The sequence below is a fragment of the Aspergillus versicolor genome, assembly GCF_001890125.1.
Source record: "Aspergillus versicolor CBS 583.65 unplaced genomic scaffold ASPVEscaffold_13, whole genome shotgun sequence".
Lineage (NCBI taxonomy): Eukaryota > Fungi > Ascomycota > Eurotiomycetes > Eurotiales > Aspergillaceae > Aspergillus > Aspergillus versicolor.
Genome location: NW_024467536.1, coordinates 343752 through 360106, shown reverse-complemented (window position 1 = coordinate 360106; position 16355 = coordinate 343752). Strand labels below are relative to the sequence as shown.

At 50.6% G+C, this 16355-nt stretch overlaps 9 protein-coding genes across 9 annotated transcripts; 5 read left to right on the top strand and 4 right to left on the bottom strand.

Moving 5' to 3' along the window:
* Nucleotides 1–27: 27 nt before the first annotated feature.
* ASPVEDRAFT_88708 (Zn(II)2Cys6 transcription factor) lies at nucleotides 28–1897 on the bottom strand (the record flags this gene model as incomplete). Its single annotated transcript, XM_040818391.1, has 2 exons — nucleotides 28–1764; nucleotides 1814–1897. 2 exons carry the CDS (start codon nucleotides 1895–1897, stop codon nucleotides 28–30), a joined length of 1821 nt encoding a protein of 606 aa, XP_040673223.1.
* Nucleotides 1898–2285: 388 nt separating this feature from the next.
* Nucleotides 2286–3393, bottom strand: ASPVEDRAFT_76355 (GNAT family N-acetyltransferase). The gene is made up of 2 exons (XM_040816343.1): nucleotides 2894–3393; nucleotides 2286–2762 (listed from the first exon to the last, which is right to left on the bottom strand). The coding sequence occupies exons 1-2, from the start codon at nucleotides 3216–3218 to the stop codon at nucleotides 2353–2355; spliced, it is 735 nt and encodes a 244-aa protein (XP_040673222.1). The 5' UTR covers nucleotides 3219–3393; the 3' UTR covers nucleotides 2286–2352.
* A 289-nt stretch (nucleotides 3394–3682) lies between these two features.
* On the top strand, nucleotides 3683–5404 carry ASPVEDRAFT_33681 (uncharacterized protein; the record flags this gene model as incomplete). Its single annotated transcript, XM_040810770.1, has 1 exon — nucleotides 3683–5404. One exon carries the CDS (start codon nucleotides 3683–3685, stop codon nucleotides 5402–5404), a length of 1722 nt encoding a protein of 573 aa, XP_040673221.1.
* Nucleotides 5405–5620: 216 nt separating this feature from the next.
* ASPVEDRAFT_76352 (GFA family protein) lies at nucleotides 5621–6459 on the top strand (the record flags this gene model as incomplete). Its single annotated transcript, XM_040816342.1, has 5 exons — nucleotides 5621–5706; nucleotides 5758–5783; nucleotides 5832–5938; nucleotides 5992–6017; nucleotides 6102–6459. 5 exons carry the CDS (start codon nucleotides 5621–5623, stop codon nucleotides 6247–6249), a joined length of 393 nt encoding a protein of 130 aa, XP_040673220.1. The 3' UTR covers nucleotides 6250–6459.
* A 138-nt stretch (nucleotides 6460–6597) lies between these two features.
* On the top strand, nucleotides 6598–7207 carry ASPVEDRAFT_46761 (uncharacterized protein). The gene is made up of 2 exons (XM_040813637.1): nucleotides 6598–6625; nucleotides 6680–7207. Exons 1-2 carry the CDS (start codon nucleotides 6623–6625, stop codon nucleotides 7091–7093), a joined length of 417 nt encoding a protein of 138 aa, XP_040673219.1. The 5' UTR covers nucleotides 6598–6622; the 3' UTR covers nucleotides 7094–7207.
* On the bottom strand, nucleotides 7181–8399 carry ASPVEDRAFT_877361 (uncharacterized protein). Its single transcript, XM_040818140.1, has 2 exons — nucleotides 7461–8399; nucleotides 7181–7397 (listed from the first exon to the last, which is right to left on the bottom strand). The coding sequence occupies exons 1-2, from the start codon at nucleotides 8366–8368 to the stop codon at nucleotides 7268–7270; spliced, it is 1038 nt and encodes a 345-aa protein (XP_040673218.1). The 5' UTR covers nucleotides 8369–8399; the 3' UTR covers nucleotides 7181–7267.
* Nucleotides 8400–8804: 405 nt separating this feature from the next.
* On the top strand, nucleotides 8805–10572 carry ASPVEDRAFT_46760 (uncharacterized protein). The gene is made up of 3 exons (XM_040813636.1): nucleotides 8805–9274; nucleotides 9331–9745; nucleotides 9794–10572. Exons 1-3 carry the CDS (start codon nucleotides 8908–8910, stop codon nucleotides 10458–10460), a joined length of 1449 nt encoding a protein of 482 aa, XP_040673217.1. The 5' UTR covers nucleotides 8805–8907; the 3' UTR covers nucleotides 10461–10572.
* ASPVEDRAFT_366509 (alpha/beta hydrolase) lies at nucleotides 10500–11505 on the bottom strand. Its single transcript, XM_040811253.1, has 3 exons — nucleotides 10971–11505; nucleotides 10804–10907; nucleotides 10500–10755 (listed from the first exon to the last, which is right to left on the bottom strand). Exons 1-3 carry the CDS (start codon nucleotides 11472–11474, stop codon nucleotides 10539–10541), a joined length of 825 nt encoding a protein of 274 aa, XP_040673216.1. The 5' UTR covers nucleotides 11475–11505; the 3' UTR covers nucleotides 10500–10538.
* A 1255-nt stretch (nucleotides 11506–12760) lies between these two features.
* Nucleotides 12761–14414, top strand: ASPVEDRAFT_142242 (uncharacterized protein; the record flags this gene model as incomplete). Its single annotated transcript, XM_040807819.1, has 2 exons — nucleotides 12761–13318; nucleotides 13383–14414. Coding segments are annotated over 2 exons (1590 nt in total), but the record flags the coding sequence as incomplete, so codon positions are not given.
* Nucleotides 14415–16355: the final 1941 nt, after the last annotated feature.

The following is a 16355-nucleotide window of genomic DNA, read 5'->3' as shown; positions in this document are numbered from 1 at the left end:
GACGACGCCTATATATTGTTACAAAGTCTACCCTACTCGTACCAAATCCCTATAAAACCTTCCTCTTTCGCGTCCAATAACCGCCATTCTTATATACGACAAAGAACTTTCGTCGAGGCTGAAGTCATCTGTCAATACTATGTCCGGATCGCAAAGAAATGGCATCCGGCCTGCATCAATTTCGGACATGACACAACCTAGGATTTCGCTTGTCTGCGCTACGGTGGCCAACAGTGGTCCACAACGAGCCACACGATGAAATCGTGGCATCACAATTTGCAATAGATGACTGACAACCTGTCGATCAGGGATACAGGTTGCCAGTGTCCCAAAGGCCCATAGAGGACCATTTCCATAAGTGTCGTGAGCAATAGACTCTTCCGGGTCCAGGGCTTCTATAACGGAGAGCGCAGATACGATTAGATGGTGGAGTGGCCTTGAAGAGCACAGGACATTCTCGGCCAGTAAGTAAAAGTCTAAAAGTTCTCGGGAAGACAGGATCCGACCCATGATGTAATTCAGGTACTGCAGAGCAGGTCCATTGCCTGTAAATGTCCAGGAAACGACCTGGAGTGCTTGGCTCTCCTGACTGCTTGTGCCTTTACTTGACCAAGTCGGAGTCATCGTCGGCTGAGCGGCTTTCGGGAGTGATTCTTCCCATGCGCAGAGAAGGGACTCGGTCAGAGCGAGACCATCCAGTAGCTCAGACTTGCCAAGCTCTTTTCCATTATGAGCATCTGAGTCCGCTGCATAGGGGAAGTCAAATAGCTCTGAGTACCACTCTCGCCAGAATTGGGTTGCAGAACGGCCCCCCAATTCACCCGCCTCGAGACAGGTCTCCAGCACAAGCCGATTTCGTAGCGCAAATGCGTCAACAAGAAGCACTGACAAACTGGCTGAGCCAGGGAGAAACTGGGTCGAAAGTTCTGCAATCTTCTTGTTCGACGGGCTACGCTTCTCTCTCTCCAATGGCCTAAAGGGCAGCTGTCGTGTCATTCTCGTATGATGCATTCTTGCCCAAACTCGTAAGAGAGATGGCCCCCATGACAACCGTGAAATCCCTTCAAATGCTAAGCGTACGATAGTATCGGCGCCGTCCAAGTGAGCAAAATACGACCCAGCGCTACCGGACTCCCATTCGAATAGAGACAAGGCGAGACTTGCGGCAAGACACAGTCCCGCTGCATCACTGCTATTGAGACTGGCTCTTCTGAGCGTGTTGATGGCATCGGTGTATAAGAGGAGTGCATTTCTCTTCCAGACATAGGCAGCAGCCGTTAGGGACCCTTCTGACCCAATGGTGAAGCCAGTTGGGCCATGTCGGTTTATAGTATAGAGTTGGTAAAGGTTAGACGCGGCGAGTGACTCAATAGTTGGTCGTAAGAACGGATGCGACCACAGATCCCCTGTCTGGGCATCTAAAAATGGCACGAGACACCCCGAAACATGGGTGACGAAATGATGAAGCAGGAAACAATCCCGCCTATTTGATTCCCGAGGGAAAGACGAGGTGAAGTTCAAGCTGCCTGGTCTGTCCAGTGACGCTGGGCTCATGGCGTTTGGCATAACCTGACGGGCCGATTCTGAGGCTCTGGGTAGGTGAGCTCGATTGTGGCTCACAAGCCCCCCTGTTCCGGAAGCTTTTTGCATCGGCACTGGTGTAGATCTTGATGTATCATTGGGCCATTTCAATCGGAGACCGTAGCCTTCGCATTTGAAGCCCAGGCGAACACAGTTGCCACATTCTGGTTTGACTTCGTCACACTGAGAGCTTTAGCGTAATTAATCGCTTCCAGTGTTAGAGCTCAAATACCTTGCGACGTCTAGTACGACAAGTGTAGCAGCCGGTGCGGGTGCGACGAAGAGGAGCCTTGCCTTGCTCAGGGGCAGCAGCCATTGTTGGGTTGATGTGTCGTGAGAAGCACACGGATCGGAGAAGCTGAGGGTCTGGTGGAGGAACGGTCCAAGATGCTTCAGTATGAAGATCCGCTTATTCGGCTTAATCAGCCAGCGTTGGCAAAGCGCACAATAGGCTATTTATAGCTCCCGTCTCCCAAAAGCCCTACATTCTTCCTCATCCGCTGCTTGATCTCACCTCGCTTGATTCTATGTGACAGGCCTGCTTGAAGGCCAATTTCTCACTCCTCTGTAGCTGGCCAGAGGCTGCCTTTTTCGAACCCTGCCATGATATTATGTGGTTGACGCATTGTACAATTCTCGATACAGCCCCGACAAAGCAAGAGATGAAGCCCAGTTAATAGATTCTAGTATCTTGGAACAGGCCTCTTAAATACATCATGCTGCCAATAACCCAGCCAGTCCATCTATTCCCTTACCCCGTACTGAAATACGTCACTGTTCCACCTCCCATCTCATGATATCCCACCCACCCTTGCCATCACTCCCTTCCATCCCCGGTCTCCATCGCCAAATGCCAACCTTTTTGAACCCTAGCTTAGTATATAATTCAACTCCCGCAGGCGTTGCTGAGAGCTCAATGGGAATAGCCTCCTCTCTTGCCTTTTTAATTCCCCACTCAACGAGCTTCCGTGCGACGCCATGGCCCTGAAATCCCGGGTGCACTGCAATATCCATGATACCGTAATGAGGTGAGTTCTCAATTTCGGGGCAAAAGTAGTGAGTAGAGGACGGAAGGCGGCATGTGCGAGCCATGATGGAGGCATTCGGAGCCGATACAAGTGGATCAATAAGGTCAGACATATATTGAAAAGCCTCAAGGCCAGAGATGGAGGCTTTTATTCCTGTCACTTTTATTAGCTGTGCTCAGAAGAGACTATACATAATATATGTGCAGGGAAACTTCGCCTATCTTATAAGGGTATTGTATAATCGTATATAACGCGATATAAGATGGCCCGACTAGGAGACTCACTCGATAAGAGGGGCTGCTTCTTCTTAGCGGCCTGAACCTTTTCGCGCGTCTCGTAGCTATCCTCTCGAAACCAGATGCAAAAGCCGACGATACTGGCCCTTCCGCTCCAGCCTTCATCTCCTTCTTCAAGAGTGGCAACGATCACCGTTGCGGTTGGGTCTTCCATGCCATGGCGAACAATACTCTCTTTCGTTTTCAGATATCGTTGAGGGTGCTTCATGCGGCCGGGAAACATGAAGGCATCCTGCTCGTCATCGATGTATGCTGCTGCTGCAACGGCCCCCGCAGCGGGAATGTCTTCCTCTGTAGCGTTGCGAATGAGCATTGGTCCGGAACTGCTAGGCTTCTGGTGAACAAGAGCCGAACGGGGGCATGGGGTCCTTAAATAGTACTGACAGAAGCTGGAGTTTGACCAGTACTTCTCAGCCCTGAGTCGGGCAGCCTCTTCAGATGCATTGATCAGCACGTAAGTGAACTCGTTTTCAAAAGATGAGTCACGCTTTTGGTCCATCTTCTATGCTTTCATAGTCAACAATTGCCGCAGGACGTTTGGCTCTTTGGCCGATTGGCTGGGGCGCTCTCGGTTGCCTAATTTGGTTTAACGCCCAGTGCCGGTGGAACGAAGGAGGGCCGTTTCCTATTGGCCTAGGCGTCAGGAACGGATACAAAGCCCTGTAATCGAAATACTTGGCACGCAGTCCGAGCCCGCTGAGAAGTATAAGATGGAAAGTTGTCTTCCTATGAAATGACTCTGGAAGAAAGAAAGAAGTGCATCTCTGCACTTTAACAATGATATCCAACTTCCACATCCTACTCTTCTTACTCCTTCATTGCCTCGCCATCATGGCCCAACCGCCTCCTCCCTCTCTCAACATTACAGTCACCCCAAAGTATCAGGGTAGAACACCGAAGTCGCTGGATGTACGTCTGGTCATTGCAAAGCCCGACTTAACAGCCAACAGAACACTCGTTCACCTAAGAGATGTCGGAGACTTGTTCCCAGCCCCGGTCTATATAGGCGCCAATGCAGTACAGGCTTCAGACTCCAAGGGCGAAGTTCCTCTCGTTCCGGCGGATACCAGTGATGGCGAACGCCAGTGGAATGTCGCACGCGAGACGACGGGCGACGTTACTGTGACGTACAGCGCCTCGCATATCAACAACGATTCAGCACCTACTGTTGCGCTTTTGGATCTTCGCCGGGACCATGACGGCATAAACGGCGCGGGCATGTCTGTCTTTGCCCTTCCTCCCGAGGAGAAGACATACTCCATTAACTTGGCCTGGGATTTAAGCCAGTCACCGAACGGCACACGAGCTGTGTGGACATACGGCGAGGGACCTGGAACCGCCACCAAAATCGGAAGCACAAAGGTGGTGTTGGAGAGTCACTTCGCCGTTGGGCCGTCGATGCACAGTTATACAGCTGAAGATTTCGGCTTTTACTGGTTCGGGCAGCCCGACTTTGAGGTCTTACAGCTTGCAAAGTGGACACAAACCCTCTTCCATTACATGAAACGCTTCTTCGGCGATACGGAGCCGGCGTATCGCGTCTACATGCGAGGAAGCGCGAGCAGCAAGGGCACGGGCGGAGCGGCTCTTTTACGCTCCTTCATGTTTAATTACATCATGGGCGCAGGCAACACTGGCGAGAGCTTCCAGACTCTTCTGTCCCACGAGATGGTTCATAATTGGCCAACGCTATCCGACGACGACGACGAGGACGACGATGTCACATGGTACGTCGAGGGCGTTGCGGATTATTATTCAATGGTACTCCCCTTGCGCCTCGGCGCCTTCACTCTCGAGCGGTTCATACAAGGAGTAAACAACATGGCTACCGCGTATTACACCAACCCCATGATCAATCTCACGAACGCTAAGATCGAAGCCCGCAGCTCAGAGAGCGAGTGTATAGAGCGAGTACCATATGGCAGAGGTATGTTTTTCCTGGTTAGGCTAGATGCACAGATTCGGGCGAGGTCAAACGGCACGCGCAGCATCGATGATGTTGTGCTGAACCTTCTGAATCGAACACGGTCGGGCCAGAGTGATCGCCTCGCGGACTTTCTTGGTGTGCTGGAGCAAGAGCTTGGGTCTCCTGCAAGAGATGAGTACGAACAAATGGCAAATGGCAGGCTGGTGGTGCCTCCTGCTAACAGCCTGAGTCCCTGCCTGACAGTTCAGAAGATGCAAATGGAACTATACGAGCTCGGATTCGAAAGAAGATCCAAGAACGGGCAATCCTTCATCACCAAAGTGGTTCCAAATTCGAGGGCTGCACAAGCTGGATTGATGGAGGGGGATGAGGTGGTATCGCTGGATGACCGGTTCTCAAACCCCACTGTTGTCGCTGCCTACGAGGATGTGAATGCTGAAACTCTGGTCAAGATTCGGAGAAATGCCGAGGAACTCTTGATTAAATACCGGCCAAGGAGCTTTAAGACGGCTGAAGCGTACCAATGGGTGAAAAGGGACGGTTGTCAAGGGCCCTGCTCCGCACCCCTTTAAAAGCTAGATCTATGGCAGTTCTTCATATGGCGTAGACAGCCTCAACACCTAAGAGTGCATGTGGATCATTTGAATACTAGAATATGTTACACGATTTCATACAGACGCGGAAATTGCCGAAATGCCGCGGCCCAATAGCCCTGACGTCACGTCCGTCTATAAATCTGTTCCCCGCAGCTCTGAATTCCATCCTAAACATATCTTCTTCTCTTTACCATGGCCCGGTATCACGGACATTGCATCTGCGGTAGCGTTCGGGTGTCGTTGACGGAGGAGCCGCCAAACTCCTTGGTATGCCACTGGTATGTTGCTGAGTAATTGATCCTTACCCTACTTTTCTCACACTTTGACAGCGGGCACTGTGCTAGATCTGGAGGTGGTGAGTGGTATGAAAAGCCTGTCTGATATAATTGACTAATCGCATTAGGCGCTTCAATTAACTATATGGTTGACGAATCCGATCTCACCGTCGAGGAAAACAACACCCTCAAGGCATTTGAAGATACGCAAACAGCCAGCGGAAACCCCATCGAGGTCAGTTCTGTCAACATTGTAACACGAATAAATGCAAACTAACGTCTGTTTAGCGCCGATTCTGTGGAGCCTGTGGCAGGTAAATCAACCCGGCCCAGCACTCTAACCCATCGGCAAGACTGGTTCCTATATTTCTCCCTGGTACTAACTTGTCATCACATAGCCCTGTTTTCACAAAGACCCCGAAATATCCGGGAAAGGTTCTCCTCAAGGCTACGCTCTTTGACCATATCTCGAATCCGGTCATGGAGGTGTTTACTGGTCAGCGGCAGTCCTGGAGGAAGCCCATTGAGGGCGCTTCACAGTTGTAATTTAGTAGCAAGAGGAGCATGGGTGGAGTTGTGAGTCGCATGAGGTAGCATTAGATTTGCGGGGAATGGATGGTGGGAGTGTCAATATTTATAGGGCTTCTTATGTCTCGCAGTCAAAGGCAACTAGGTTGCGAAGTGCCACTTGTAAGTTGGTCAGTATATTCAACTTAGGTATACCAGTGCGTATTAAATTGTCAGCTCTGAAGACAGGGAGCCTCATTATTATCCCTTCTGTCAATCCTTTCCTTCCTGATTATCTGCCTCGTATAGGCATTCCACGTGACGCCCCCTCACTGCAATATCTCTGGATGAAGCTACAGGCTTTTCTTATTCTCATACAACAGATTTCTTCGTCATAGTAGTGCAAAGCAAAATGGTACGAAACATTCCCTGTTGACTACCTCCAGCACCCGGGTCTAATGCTATGCAGCCAAGCCCCCAAGCCCCCGCCCCAAGCCAGCCCCTGTCCATCCGGCTGCTGTACGGGTCTGCTTTAGGTGTCCAGTCGCTGGACTGTTTTGCCTTCTACACAGTCTCGCCACTTCTTTTCCCAGTTCAATCTGATTTCGCCCACCCGGCAACCCGGTTCTTCCTCCGTCAGAACGCAACCCTGCTCCTCCCGTTTATTTTGAACTGCTGGTTTCTACGGGACTACCACATTCGACATACCAGGGTAGGACGGGTCGTTGGCAAGACGTTTGCGTTGTTTCATGCTTCCGCACTAGCTATGTATTCCTGGAGTCGGTGGGTGGGAGGGGAGTATGCGGTTGAGCCGTTTTGGTTGATTGCGGGTCTACATGGGGGGTGGGCGTTGTGGGCTATTTGGGGACTTGTTTCTGCTTAGACCTATTGATGCACTCTGTATATTATAATAATCAACTCCTCTCATAACTTCTTTGCTCGTTCCCTACCCAATTCAGCCAAGGCCAAAGACATAGAGTTATTAACAGGACTAAGGGTCAGTCATCCATACTAATATATGCCCCATCGTAAATGTATTAACAAGTATCCAATTAACTCATGCATTCCCTTTCCCCATAGCAGACAGGATACCACGTACGCCAGCCCAGTTCAAGTCCTCCAGTGTCTCTTCCCACAGCTTATCTCCAGCCCTCTTTCCGTCAGGCGAATACATGCTCTTAGGGAACCTAGGCAGACACCCGCAGTCAGCAACTTCCGTCAAAAGGGCAAGGAAAGTCTAGGAGGCTCACGCATAGACATCCCAATTCGAAATCCAGCTTCCATGAGTAGTATCTAGCTTTACAACTGCTGCATCAACATACGCCCATCCCCCAGAATAAATACTCCTCGCAACGAGCTTCCGACTCAGCCCGTTGATATACCGCAGCAGGGGCGAAACATTACGGTCGAGACCGGGCGTTGCAACGAATCCGGGGTCAGCGATATTGATAACCACGTCACTGGGATCGACATACGGGGCGATCTTCGAGAGGAATATAAGCAAAAGGAGCTTAGTCGTGCTGTATCGGTCCACGGGGTCGAAGTATTCGCGACTATCAAATGCCGCAACCACGCCCTGCGAGTTGCGTTCAGGGAAGTTGGCTGACAGGGCTAATCCTGAGCCGACTATTGTTATGCGGCTTGGTTTGTCCTGTTTCGGGTTCCGCTTTGCTTTCAGGATTGGGAGGAGGAGGATTGTTAAGAGGGCTGTTGAGAGGTAGTTCACCTGGAAGCAAACTTCGTGGCCGGTGCTCTCATTAATGGAGAACTCGCCGCTTACCATGCCGGCATTGAGAATGATAAAGTCTATTCTGGGTAGGTCGTCGTTGCACCGCTTGATGAATGCTTGAATAGAATCGTAGGAGAGCATGTCGAGGGGCCATACTTCGATTATTGCCCCTGGATGGAGACTGCGTAGCTTGGCGGCGGCCTCGTTTCCCTTTTTTTCGTTGCGGACCGTGATTACCAGGTGGGACAGTTTGTTGGCCAGGAGGATTTCTGCGCATTTGTATCCGATGCCAGAGTATCCGCCGGTGATGATGGCTGTTTGCCCTGTGAGGTCTATGGGAGTGGTTTTTGCGAACCGAAAAACGGTTAAGGATTTGAGGAAATAGAGAATGAAAGATCCGGCTGGACCGAGGTCTGTCGAAGTGGTCATGGTTAACCTATTCTGCCAATTGAAGTTCCAGGGACGCGTTGGACAATATCAGGACTTTTGGTGCGAAGATCGAGTATATATATATATATATAGTTTTGGACAAAGGTAATCTGTAGTAGTTGTTCAAAGAACCAACCGGTATTTATTCATCATCATCACGGAGTTAAGACCAGTCTACCGTGAAGCAACGAGTGTTAAACATAACCTCCCGATCCCATGGCCGGTGCCGATGAAGCTGATTGCTTTCCCAATCGGGAATACAATCGGGTGGGCCAGGTGGAGCTCTGAATTATTGGCCAAAATTGCAGACATTAAAAGCAAAGTGATTGGAGGGCTGTATGAACTAATCCTGAAATGGCAAACAATCTGGTGGGCCCTTAGAGCAATGCTGACTCACCAGGCTGACATCCAGGACTGATCCTCGACTTCGACGAACTTCCACTTCAACTGGAATTTGTTACGCCATATCTGGTTGTCGGCCATACCGGCTTTTGCGGAGATTGATTACAGTGGCAGCCATAGCAGCCGGCCTAGCAACAATGGTCTCCACGCAGTTTGAGGCCGGCTTCGCGTTCGTTCCTGTGAACAGTTCTGGCAGGACCCAGCCGAAAGATCGAAAGACCATCCGCAGTCATTGTATGCGCGGGAAGAATAGGCGGATAGGGGTACCCCATCGATATACTGCACGGACGACCAGGACATCGCCCGACTGGAGACCTTTGCCGGGTGATAACGGGTCATCCACTATAACCTTATCTGGTGCTGACCAGGACATTGACGAGGATAGGAGTTTCCTTGCAAAGGCCACTTCAAACAGTATTGCGTCATTCTATGCTCCATCAAGTACTGCGCAAGTTAAGCTCGCCATTGATATGGATGATGCAACCAAAACGCTTGTGATTGACTGTAAGCGTCCCTTGAGTATCCCATACTAGGGTTAGAACGGACTGACATAGCTTTAGCCTTCCGGTACTTCAACGAGGCTATGTACCCAGCCTCACTCTTCAAAGGAGTCGATATCCACCAGAGCGAATGGGGCCAATGGCTGTTCCACGACCCTGCATATCTCCATTGCGCCTTCTTCATGGGGTTCGCCACACGCGATGTAACAGAGAACAGACCGATAACGCCAACTACCTACTCCCACCTCAGAGAGACTATCATGCATTTGAATAATCGACTATCAAGCTCTGATAATGACGTCGCCCTTGGCAACTCGACTATTGCTACAGTGATTCTACTTACTATGTTCTCCTGCATAATTAATGACCATGAAGCTGCCAAGACACATATTTCTGGGTTACAGCAGATGGTCTGCCTACGTGGTGGGCTCCAGACTGTTGCATGTAACAGGAAGTTGTATCTTAAACTTGGAAGGTAACGAGCTTCCTTCCCCTGCTGTCGCAATGTCTAATTTAGTTCCAGGGTTGACCTCATCTACGCCCTGAACACAGGCTCGCAAGGCCTTCTATGCACATACCCACTCTCCTGCAACCCAACATACTATAATAATAATGTACCAACGTCAGGTAGCCTTAACATGCAATCCGACCTTTCAGAATATGGTCTGAGCGATCCCCAAATCGTTCCCATCTTCCTCGAAATGCGGCACTACTCGTCCCTGATCAACGCCGCGCACAGCACAGGCCAACGACTCTCTACGGAAGGGTATCACACCGCCGTGTGCTCATTCCAGTACCGACTCCTCCAATTACATGGCTGCCTGGAGGATACCTTATCTGAATGTGTTCGACTTACACTGCTTGCGTTCCTCATTACCACGTTTCAGACTCCTGGTATACGCGCGAAGTATCCGTATTTGGCAGACTGCTTAAGGGAGAGCTTTCTGGCTGTCCCAGTAAATGAGGGAAATGGGTTTAGGGACTTGATGAGATGGATTCTGATTGTGGGGGCGGTATCTGTGTTTGATGTTAAGGATGAACGGTGGATGGTGCAGAGGTGGAGGGATATTGTGCAAGGAGAAAACATGACCTGGGAAGAGGTAAGAGCAGGGCTGGAGGATATTATGTGGATTGATCCTTTGCAGGATAAACTAGGGAGGACGGCATTTGAGGAGTTGAACAGGCATTAACGTAGTCTTTGATCAACCTGTCCAACAGATATATCTGATAATAATTCCAACAATAAGGTGCCTAAACCTATAGACGACTTATATTTTAGCCAGTTCAAGAATAAAGTCCACGACCCCAGCTGGATCAGATAGAAAGGGGGAATGGCTGGTATTAAGCGACATCGTGCGTTGGATACCAGCTGCCTTCACCACATTCTGTTGTCGTTCAATAGGAAACGCGCGGTCATCCTCGCAGTAAAGGAAAGCTGCAGGGATATCTTTGTATGCCTCGTAGGTCAAAGGCTCCGAGCCCGCACTTCTATGGTTAGTATCTACCTTGGTACATGGTATATAGATGACATACAGTTGGAACTGCGTTCGCAGCAGTGAAGCATGGTACTTCGCAAGACTTGGAGGGAGATCGTGATAAAGAGCCTCCTCGCCGTTTTCAAGTGAAGTATATCCATTCTGCAGGTATCAGTTGTCAGCATGTAGTTCGAATAACTAAATTTGGTGAACTGCAGTACTCACACCAAGATCATTGAATATCATCCACGTCCCGCCCTTCTCCTTCGGAGTCATCGGCCCAAACGCTTCCAGGGAAGATATCCCCCTCGTGGGAACAATGGCAGCAATGTATAGCAGCTGAACCACGCCACCCGGTTGACCCTTAGCCAAGCGGTCCTTCTTTGAAAGGCCTATAAGCGCCTCCGTTACCGGATGACCTCCATAAGAGTGCGAGACAAGGAAGACATTCTCTCCTAGCTCGACAAGACCAGCAACTACCTTGCGAATGGCAGAAACATCATCGGCAAAGCTAACAGGCCCGGTTGTACCGACTGTGGGAAGATGTACCCCCGTGGTTCGGTAGCCCGCAGCATGAAGACTTGGTAAGAGGAGATCATATGCAGCAGGGGTGTGCCAGGCGCCTGGGACGAAGACAATAATTGGTTTCTTGGGGCGCGGCCGGGCGATGCCCTGCTTGACGACCGAAGCCACGATCATTATCAAAATGACGATAGCGAGCACGGCCATTCTTTATTTGCAAATGGGCGGAGTCAAGCACTGGGTATGCAGCGAGGCTCGGTGGTAAGCTTTATATCTTGCATTCTCCCCACGGTGATGGGCGGGCGACCCGGTCAGTCCTAGTTTCTGCTCACCGGTATAGCGCCTTGCGCAAGAGGTCGTGCTGTTCGCACTGCATGTTCATGCATGAACAGGATTTTTGCACTGCTTTATTGGATGTTGGTAGTGTCGACGCAGAGTCTCGTGCTTTGTTCATCTGTAATTGCTTTTTTAGAGATCAAAGGACTGAGTCAGGAATGTCTGTGCTCCTCATCGAAAAGCTGATATTGACTTATTATTCGTCCAGAGCAGTTCGTATCGAAGTCGATCTTAGAATACAGATTGCTGCGAGGTCAGGGATATGCACTCTATTTGAATCTGGGCCTGTACAGCTTGCGTAGGGCGAAAGGCGTGAAAACCAACCCTGACCAGAATTTCATTTGCCCAGCCTTTGATAGTCTCTTCGTTTGAGCGACAAAAACTGAAGAGTACTAAAAATTGAATACATACCTATCTTCGATGCTGCAGTGCCATGCTGCAGTGCTGTCAAAGCGTAAGAGAATAGTGGTAAACACCATGTTATACCCCCTTGCAGTCTCGATCGGTTATTAGTTATTGGCACCCAGGCAGAAAGTATTCTCGGACTGCGATGCAGAAATCTGAAACATTTGCCCTCTCAGTCCAGCTAGCCAGTGTTGATATCCAAGGTACCGAGCCGCACGAGCCAATAAATAAACGGGAAACGGGGCTTCCCCCTTGTCATACCAGACCAGCGGAGAAAAGTGTCTTCAAGTTACAATGACTAATTGTGCTCCACGAGAGATGGGAACTTTGGTAACCCATAGGCCAGACAGGAACCAGATCCCTGCAAGGCACAGGCACTGCCACCAATTTCAGCCTTGTCCCCAGAGACACGCGGGATATAAGCAGCAAGACAGGAAGAACCAGACAGAGCCCCCACGAAGCTTATTATTCTGGAAAAGTAACCATGAATTCCTTTGAACTGCAACAATCCCCATACGCCTCTGGCTCAGCACTAGTTGGACGCACGGAAGACGGCAGAGCGTCGCCTACGAGCCTTTGTAAGAGAGTTCCACACACCAGACCGTCGTTAAATTAATATTATAAACCCAGCAACCAGGACATCTCCAAGTAATAGGGAAAGTGATACTGAAGATGGACGGAATAGCAGTCCCAGTATCAGTCGCCAATCACCAAGCCCATCACCATCAGGCCACCGTTAAGAGGCCAGCAATAGCCGCAAAGAAAACCCACTTTTAAAAACAACAGGACATTTTCTGACTGGAAAGGACAGCTGGCTATGGGAAATCGCCTCCCTTATTTTCAGCGCCGCCTGCGTGGTCGCAATGGTGGCTGTTCTGCTCAACACCCAAGGAACTGCTCTCTCCGCGTGGCATCTATCAATAGCGCCGAACACGGTCATTTCCGTCCTGGCTACAGTCTCAAAGACGAGCCTGCTCCTTCCTGTCACCGAGTCGATTAGCCAGTTGAAGTGGTTGCATTTCGATAAAGTGCATAGATTGAACGACCTGGACTTGTACAACAGTGCTAGTCGTGGACCTCTGGGCGCCTTGTTCTTCCTGTTCAGGCTACCTGCGAGCTTGGGGGCGCTGGGTGCAGTTATAACTATTGTTGCTCTAGCATTCGATCCTTTCGCACAGCAACTGGTATCCTTCCCAAGTCGCCAGGTGTCCATTAGCCAGACCGCGTCTTTCAGGACCAGCCAGGTTTATGAATCTGGGGCGTCTTTCACCGAACCCACTACCGAAGTTGGTGAGATAGCACTACATATAGTCGGCGGCCTTGACTACATCAGCTAACAATTGTACAGAAAACTAAAGTGACTTTCCTATGCAGGGGGCCATATTCAGTGGACTTTTCGGGTCCCAGTCGCCGCGCGCGTTCACCTGTCCAACGTCGAGCTGTACCTGGCCCAATACCACCAGCTTTATTTCATTAGGAGCTGTTGGTAAATGCGAGAATGTGACCCAGGCGGTCGTGAATGACTGCAAGCATGATGACAACACCTTAGAAATATACTGTAATGTTACCACCCCCGGAGGGTTCCATCTCACGACGAGAAGGGAACGCCAACCCGCTAGTTTTCGGTATACCGAGTTGAACGTCACTACGGGAACCACTGCCAGTAGATCACTGGAAGACTTTACCAGTTTTGCTGCCTGGCGGGCAGTCGGGATTCAGAATCTCGAGGATTTCGAAGTCCTTGAGTGTCGCGTAAGCACTGCTGCTCATCTCTACAGTAATATAACAGTCACAAACAACACGCTGAATATCGGAGATGAGGCCATGGTGCCTCTCGAACCGGTTGACCCTCAGAAACAATGGCTGAATGACCTCAGACCGGCAGCTGGCAGCTTTCCTGCGGAGGTCCTGTTCGCGATTCATTCCGCAGATTTATCCAAGATGTGGTACTTGCTAGGTGAAATCTTCAACGCAGAAGTCATAATGCCGAGGGGTAACTCAACTGGACTGACGAGCGACCTTTTGATGAAAAGAAACCTATCCGGTATTGTTGAAGATATTGCCTCTGCCATGACAGAGCGAATCAGAACCGGGCCAAACAGTACCGTCTCCAACGGGATGGCCCACGAGTCCGAGACGTATATTCATGTCCGTTGGCCTTGGATAACACTCCCCGTATTGGTAGTGATTGGTGCTGGCACCTTGCTTGCGTTTACTATTATGATCAATGCTCAGCACCGTGCGGCTTTGTGGAAGTCGTCCAACCTAGCTGTGTTGCTGCATTCTGTGGACGGATTGGAGACGCCTGCATCGTCAAATGATACAGCTCTCACTACGATCGAGGCGCTAGCGGACAAAATGCGAGTTGTTAAAGGGGGGGATATGGAATTTATACTAAGATCCTAGTATGACTTCGACAACGAAGCTCGCAGGTTAGCTTTGCAGTGGCTTTATCAATATAGAACTAGGGATGGGAAGACTTAGTCCTGCCTGAATTTGTTAAAGTGCTTGGTATCGGAGCTCGGATGGTGGTTGCCCTGCCCACTGTTGCTCGTAGATAGTTTTATGTATCTTCAATATAGTATTCCTCAGTTATGCAAAAAGGCTAATATGGAACGCTAAGGGTCAAGTAAATGGTGGGCATAGGCTGCTCACGGCTTGAATTTGTCCCTGCGGTGCTGCGCCACCTGGTCTAATACATCAGCCTTGATATCAACGCACCCATCCCTCTGCATCCGTTCTACAATACTAGAAATTACCTCCATGTTCCCTCCACACGTCGCCCAGTACAGGGCAGAGCACCCATCGGGATCACAATGCATTGGATTTGCCCCGAGCCTGAGAAGCTCTCGCACGATACCTACATACCCCAGACACGCCGCCCAGCTCAATGCCGTCCTTTTAATTCCCTTTGATGGAAGACATTCCAAATAAAGCGCAGATCCATGCCTCTTGAGCATACCAAGGGCTAGGCCCGGCCACCTGCGCTGAATAGCACGCGCAAGCAGTGTCTTACCCTGTTTTCCCCTCCCCAGTGCACTGGCCCCAGAATCAAAGAGAAACTGTGCAATATCAGGCTCGGGCGCGTCCATTGCCATCATTAAAGCAGTCGATCCTTGTCTTAGGAGGCTGTCATTCTCTGCCTCTAAATCTGCCCCGGCTGCGACGAGCCTTGTCACCAGGGGTAGTGACCCCGCCAGAACAGCGACCATGAGGGCCGTGTTGCCCTGTCCGTTGCGGTCGTTTACTGACTGCCCATGCTCGAGGAATAGCTGGACCAGATCCTCTCGCCCGAGCCGGATGGCGATTCCAAACGGTGTTTCGCCGGCGTAGTTATTACCGCCGAGGGCGACGCCACGTTCAAGCAGCAGCTTTGTGATTTCCGGATCGGATCTTCTTACTGCGTGGTGGAGGAGCGATTGGCGTTGAAAGTCAGGGCAGATAAGGGGATTGCAGCCTTTGTAAAGCAGGGTTTCGATGAAATCCAGGGGCAGGGTCTGAACTGCGATTGACAGTGGCGTCCAGAACATTTTGTTCCGGGTATGCAAGAATTTATCTGAAGATGGACTCTGCATTAGAAGCCTAGCTGTTGACTCCCTCCCCATGCGCATGGCGAGGTGAAGAGCCGAGTCGCCGTCTGCGTTTTGGATGTCAACAGTGGGTCTATGTAGCAGTAAAGCGCTAATTATCTCGTCAAGGCCGTTACCTACTGCGCGATGAAGCGGTGTATTGCCATATAGGTCTACTCTCCGATCCATACTGTGATCTGGGAAGTCGTGTACGAGTCGTTGTACGGCCGAGACATCCTCCAGGAAAACAGCGGCAACCATTAACAGCGACACGTCAACCGCTGGAGCCAGCTCAAGGCCGTGGTCCAATAGCAATTTGATGGTTTTTGTGTTCTTGTCGTCCAGAGCGTGCTGTAGAACATGCTCTTCGCCCTCATTGTCGAGGAGAGTCATGTCTGCTCCAGCGTCGAGCAAAGCCCGGGGTACATCTGGCAAGTCGCCATGATAAGTATGCCGAACATTCAAGGGCGTTTTACCGTTGTTCTTACGGACATTCACATCAGCACCGGCGGCGATGAGTGCCCGGACGACGTCCGGCATTGGCTTGGCTGCAGCTATATGTAGCACGGTCCCTCCGTCAGGCAGGCGAGCGTTGATGTCAACACCATGCTGGACGCACTTGTGGATAACCTCTACGCAGTCTTTCTCGAACCACGGTGCGGTATGCTGGATGACCTTCTGCAGAGGCCGCCGGGAAACATCTGCCGGCTGGTTCGGGTCCAGCCCGAGGTCGAGTAGAACGCTGATGGTCGCCAACGGAGCCTGGTCTCGCAAAGCA

Excerpts from the sequence above, each read along its gene's own strand:
- ASPVEDRAFT_46760 (XM_040813636.1), top strand. The coding sequence starts at position 8,908 with ATGGTCTCCACGCAGTTTGAGGCCGGCTTCGCGTTCGTTCCTGTGAAC. Across the intron at positions 9,275-9,330 it reads CAAAACGCTTGTGATTGACT|CCTTCCGGTACTTCAACGAG; the intron begins GTAAGCGTCCCT and ends ACATAGCTTTAG. Across the intron at positions 9,746-9,793 it reads TTGTATCTTAAACTTGGAAG|GGTTGACCTCATCTACGCCC; the intron begins GTAACGAGCTTC and ends ATTTAGTTCCAG.
- ASPVEDRAFT_76355 (XM_040816343.1), bottom strand. The coding sequence starts at position 3,218 with ATGCTCATTCGCAACGCTACAGAGGAAGACATTCCCGCTGCGGGGGCC. Across the intron at positions 2,763-2,893 it reads GAAGCAGCCCCTCTTATCGA|GAATAAAAGCCTCCATCTCT; the intron begins GTGAGTCTCCTA and ends TAAAAGTGACAG.
- ASPVEDRAFT_877361 (XM_040818140.1), bottom strand. The coding sequence starts at position 8,368 with ATGACCACTTCGACAGACCTCGGTCCAGCCGGATCTTTCATTCTCTAT. Across the intron at positions 7,398-7,460 it reads TCGAATTGGGATGTCTATGC|GTTCCCTAAGAGCATGTATT; the intron begins GTGAGCCTCCTA and ends GTGTCTGCCTAG.
- ASPVEDRAFT_366509 (XM_040811253.1), bottom strand. The coding sequence starts at position 11,474 with ATGGCCGTGCTCGCTATCGTCATTTTGATAATGATCGTGGCTTCGGTC. Across the intron at positions 10,908-10,970 it reads TGATATTCAATGATCTTGGT|AATGGATATACTTCACTTGA; the intron begins GTGAGTACTGCA and ends TGATACCTGCAG. Across the intron at positions 10,756-10,803 it reads CTGCGAACGCAGTTCCAACT|TGCGGGCTCGGAGCCTTTGA; the intron begins GTATGTCATCTA and ends TAACCATAGAAG.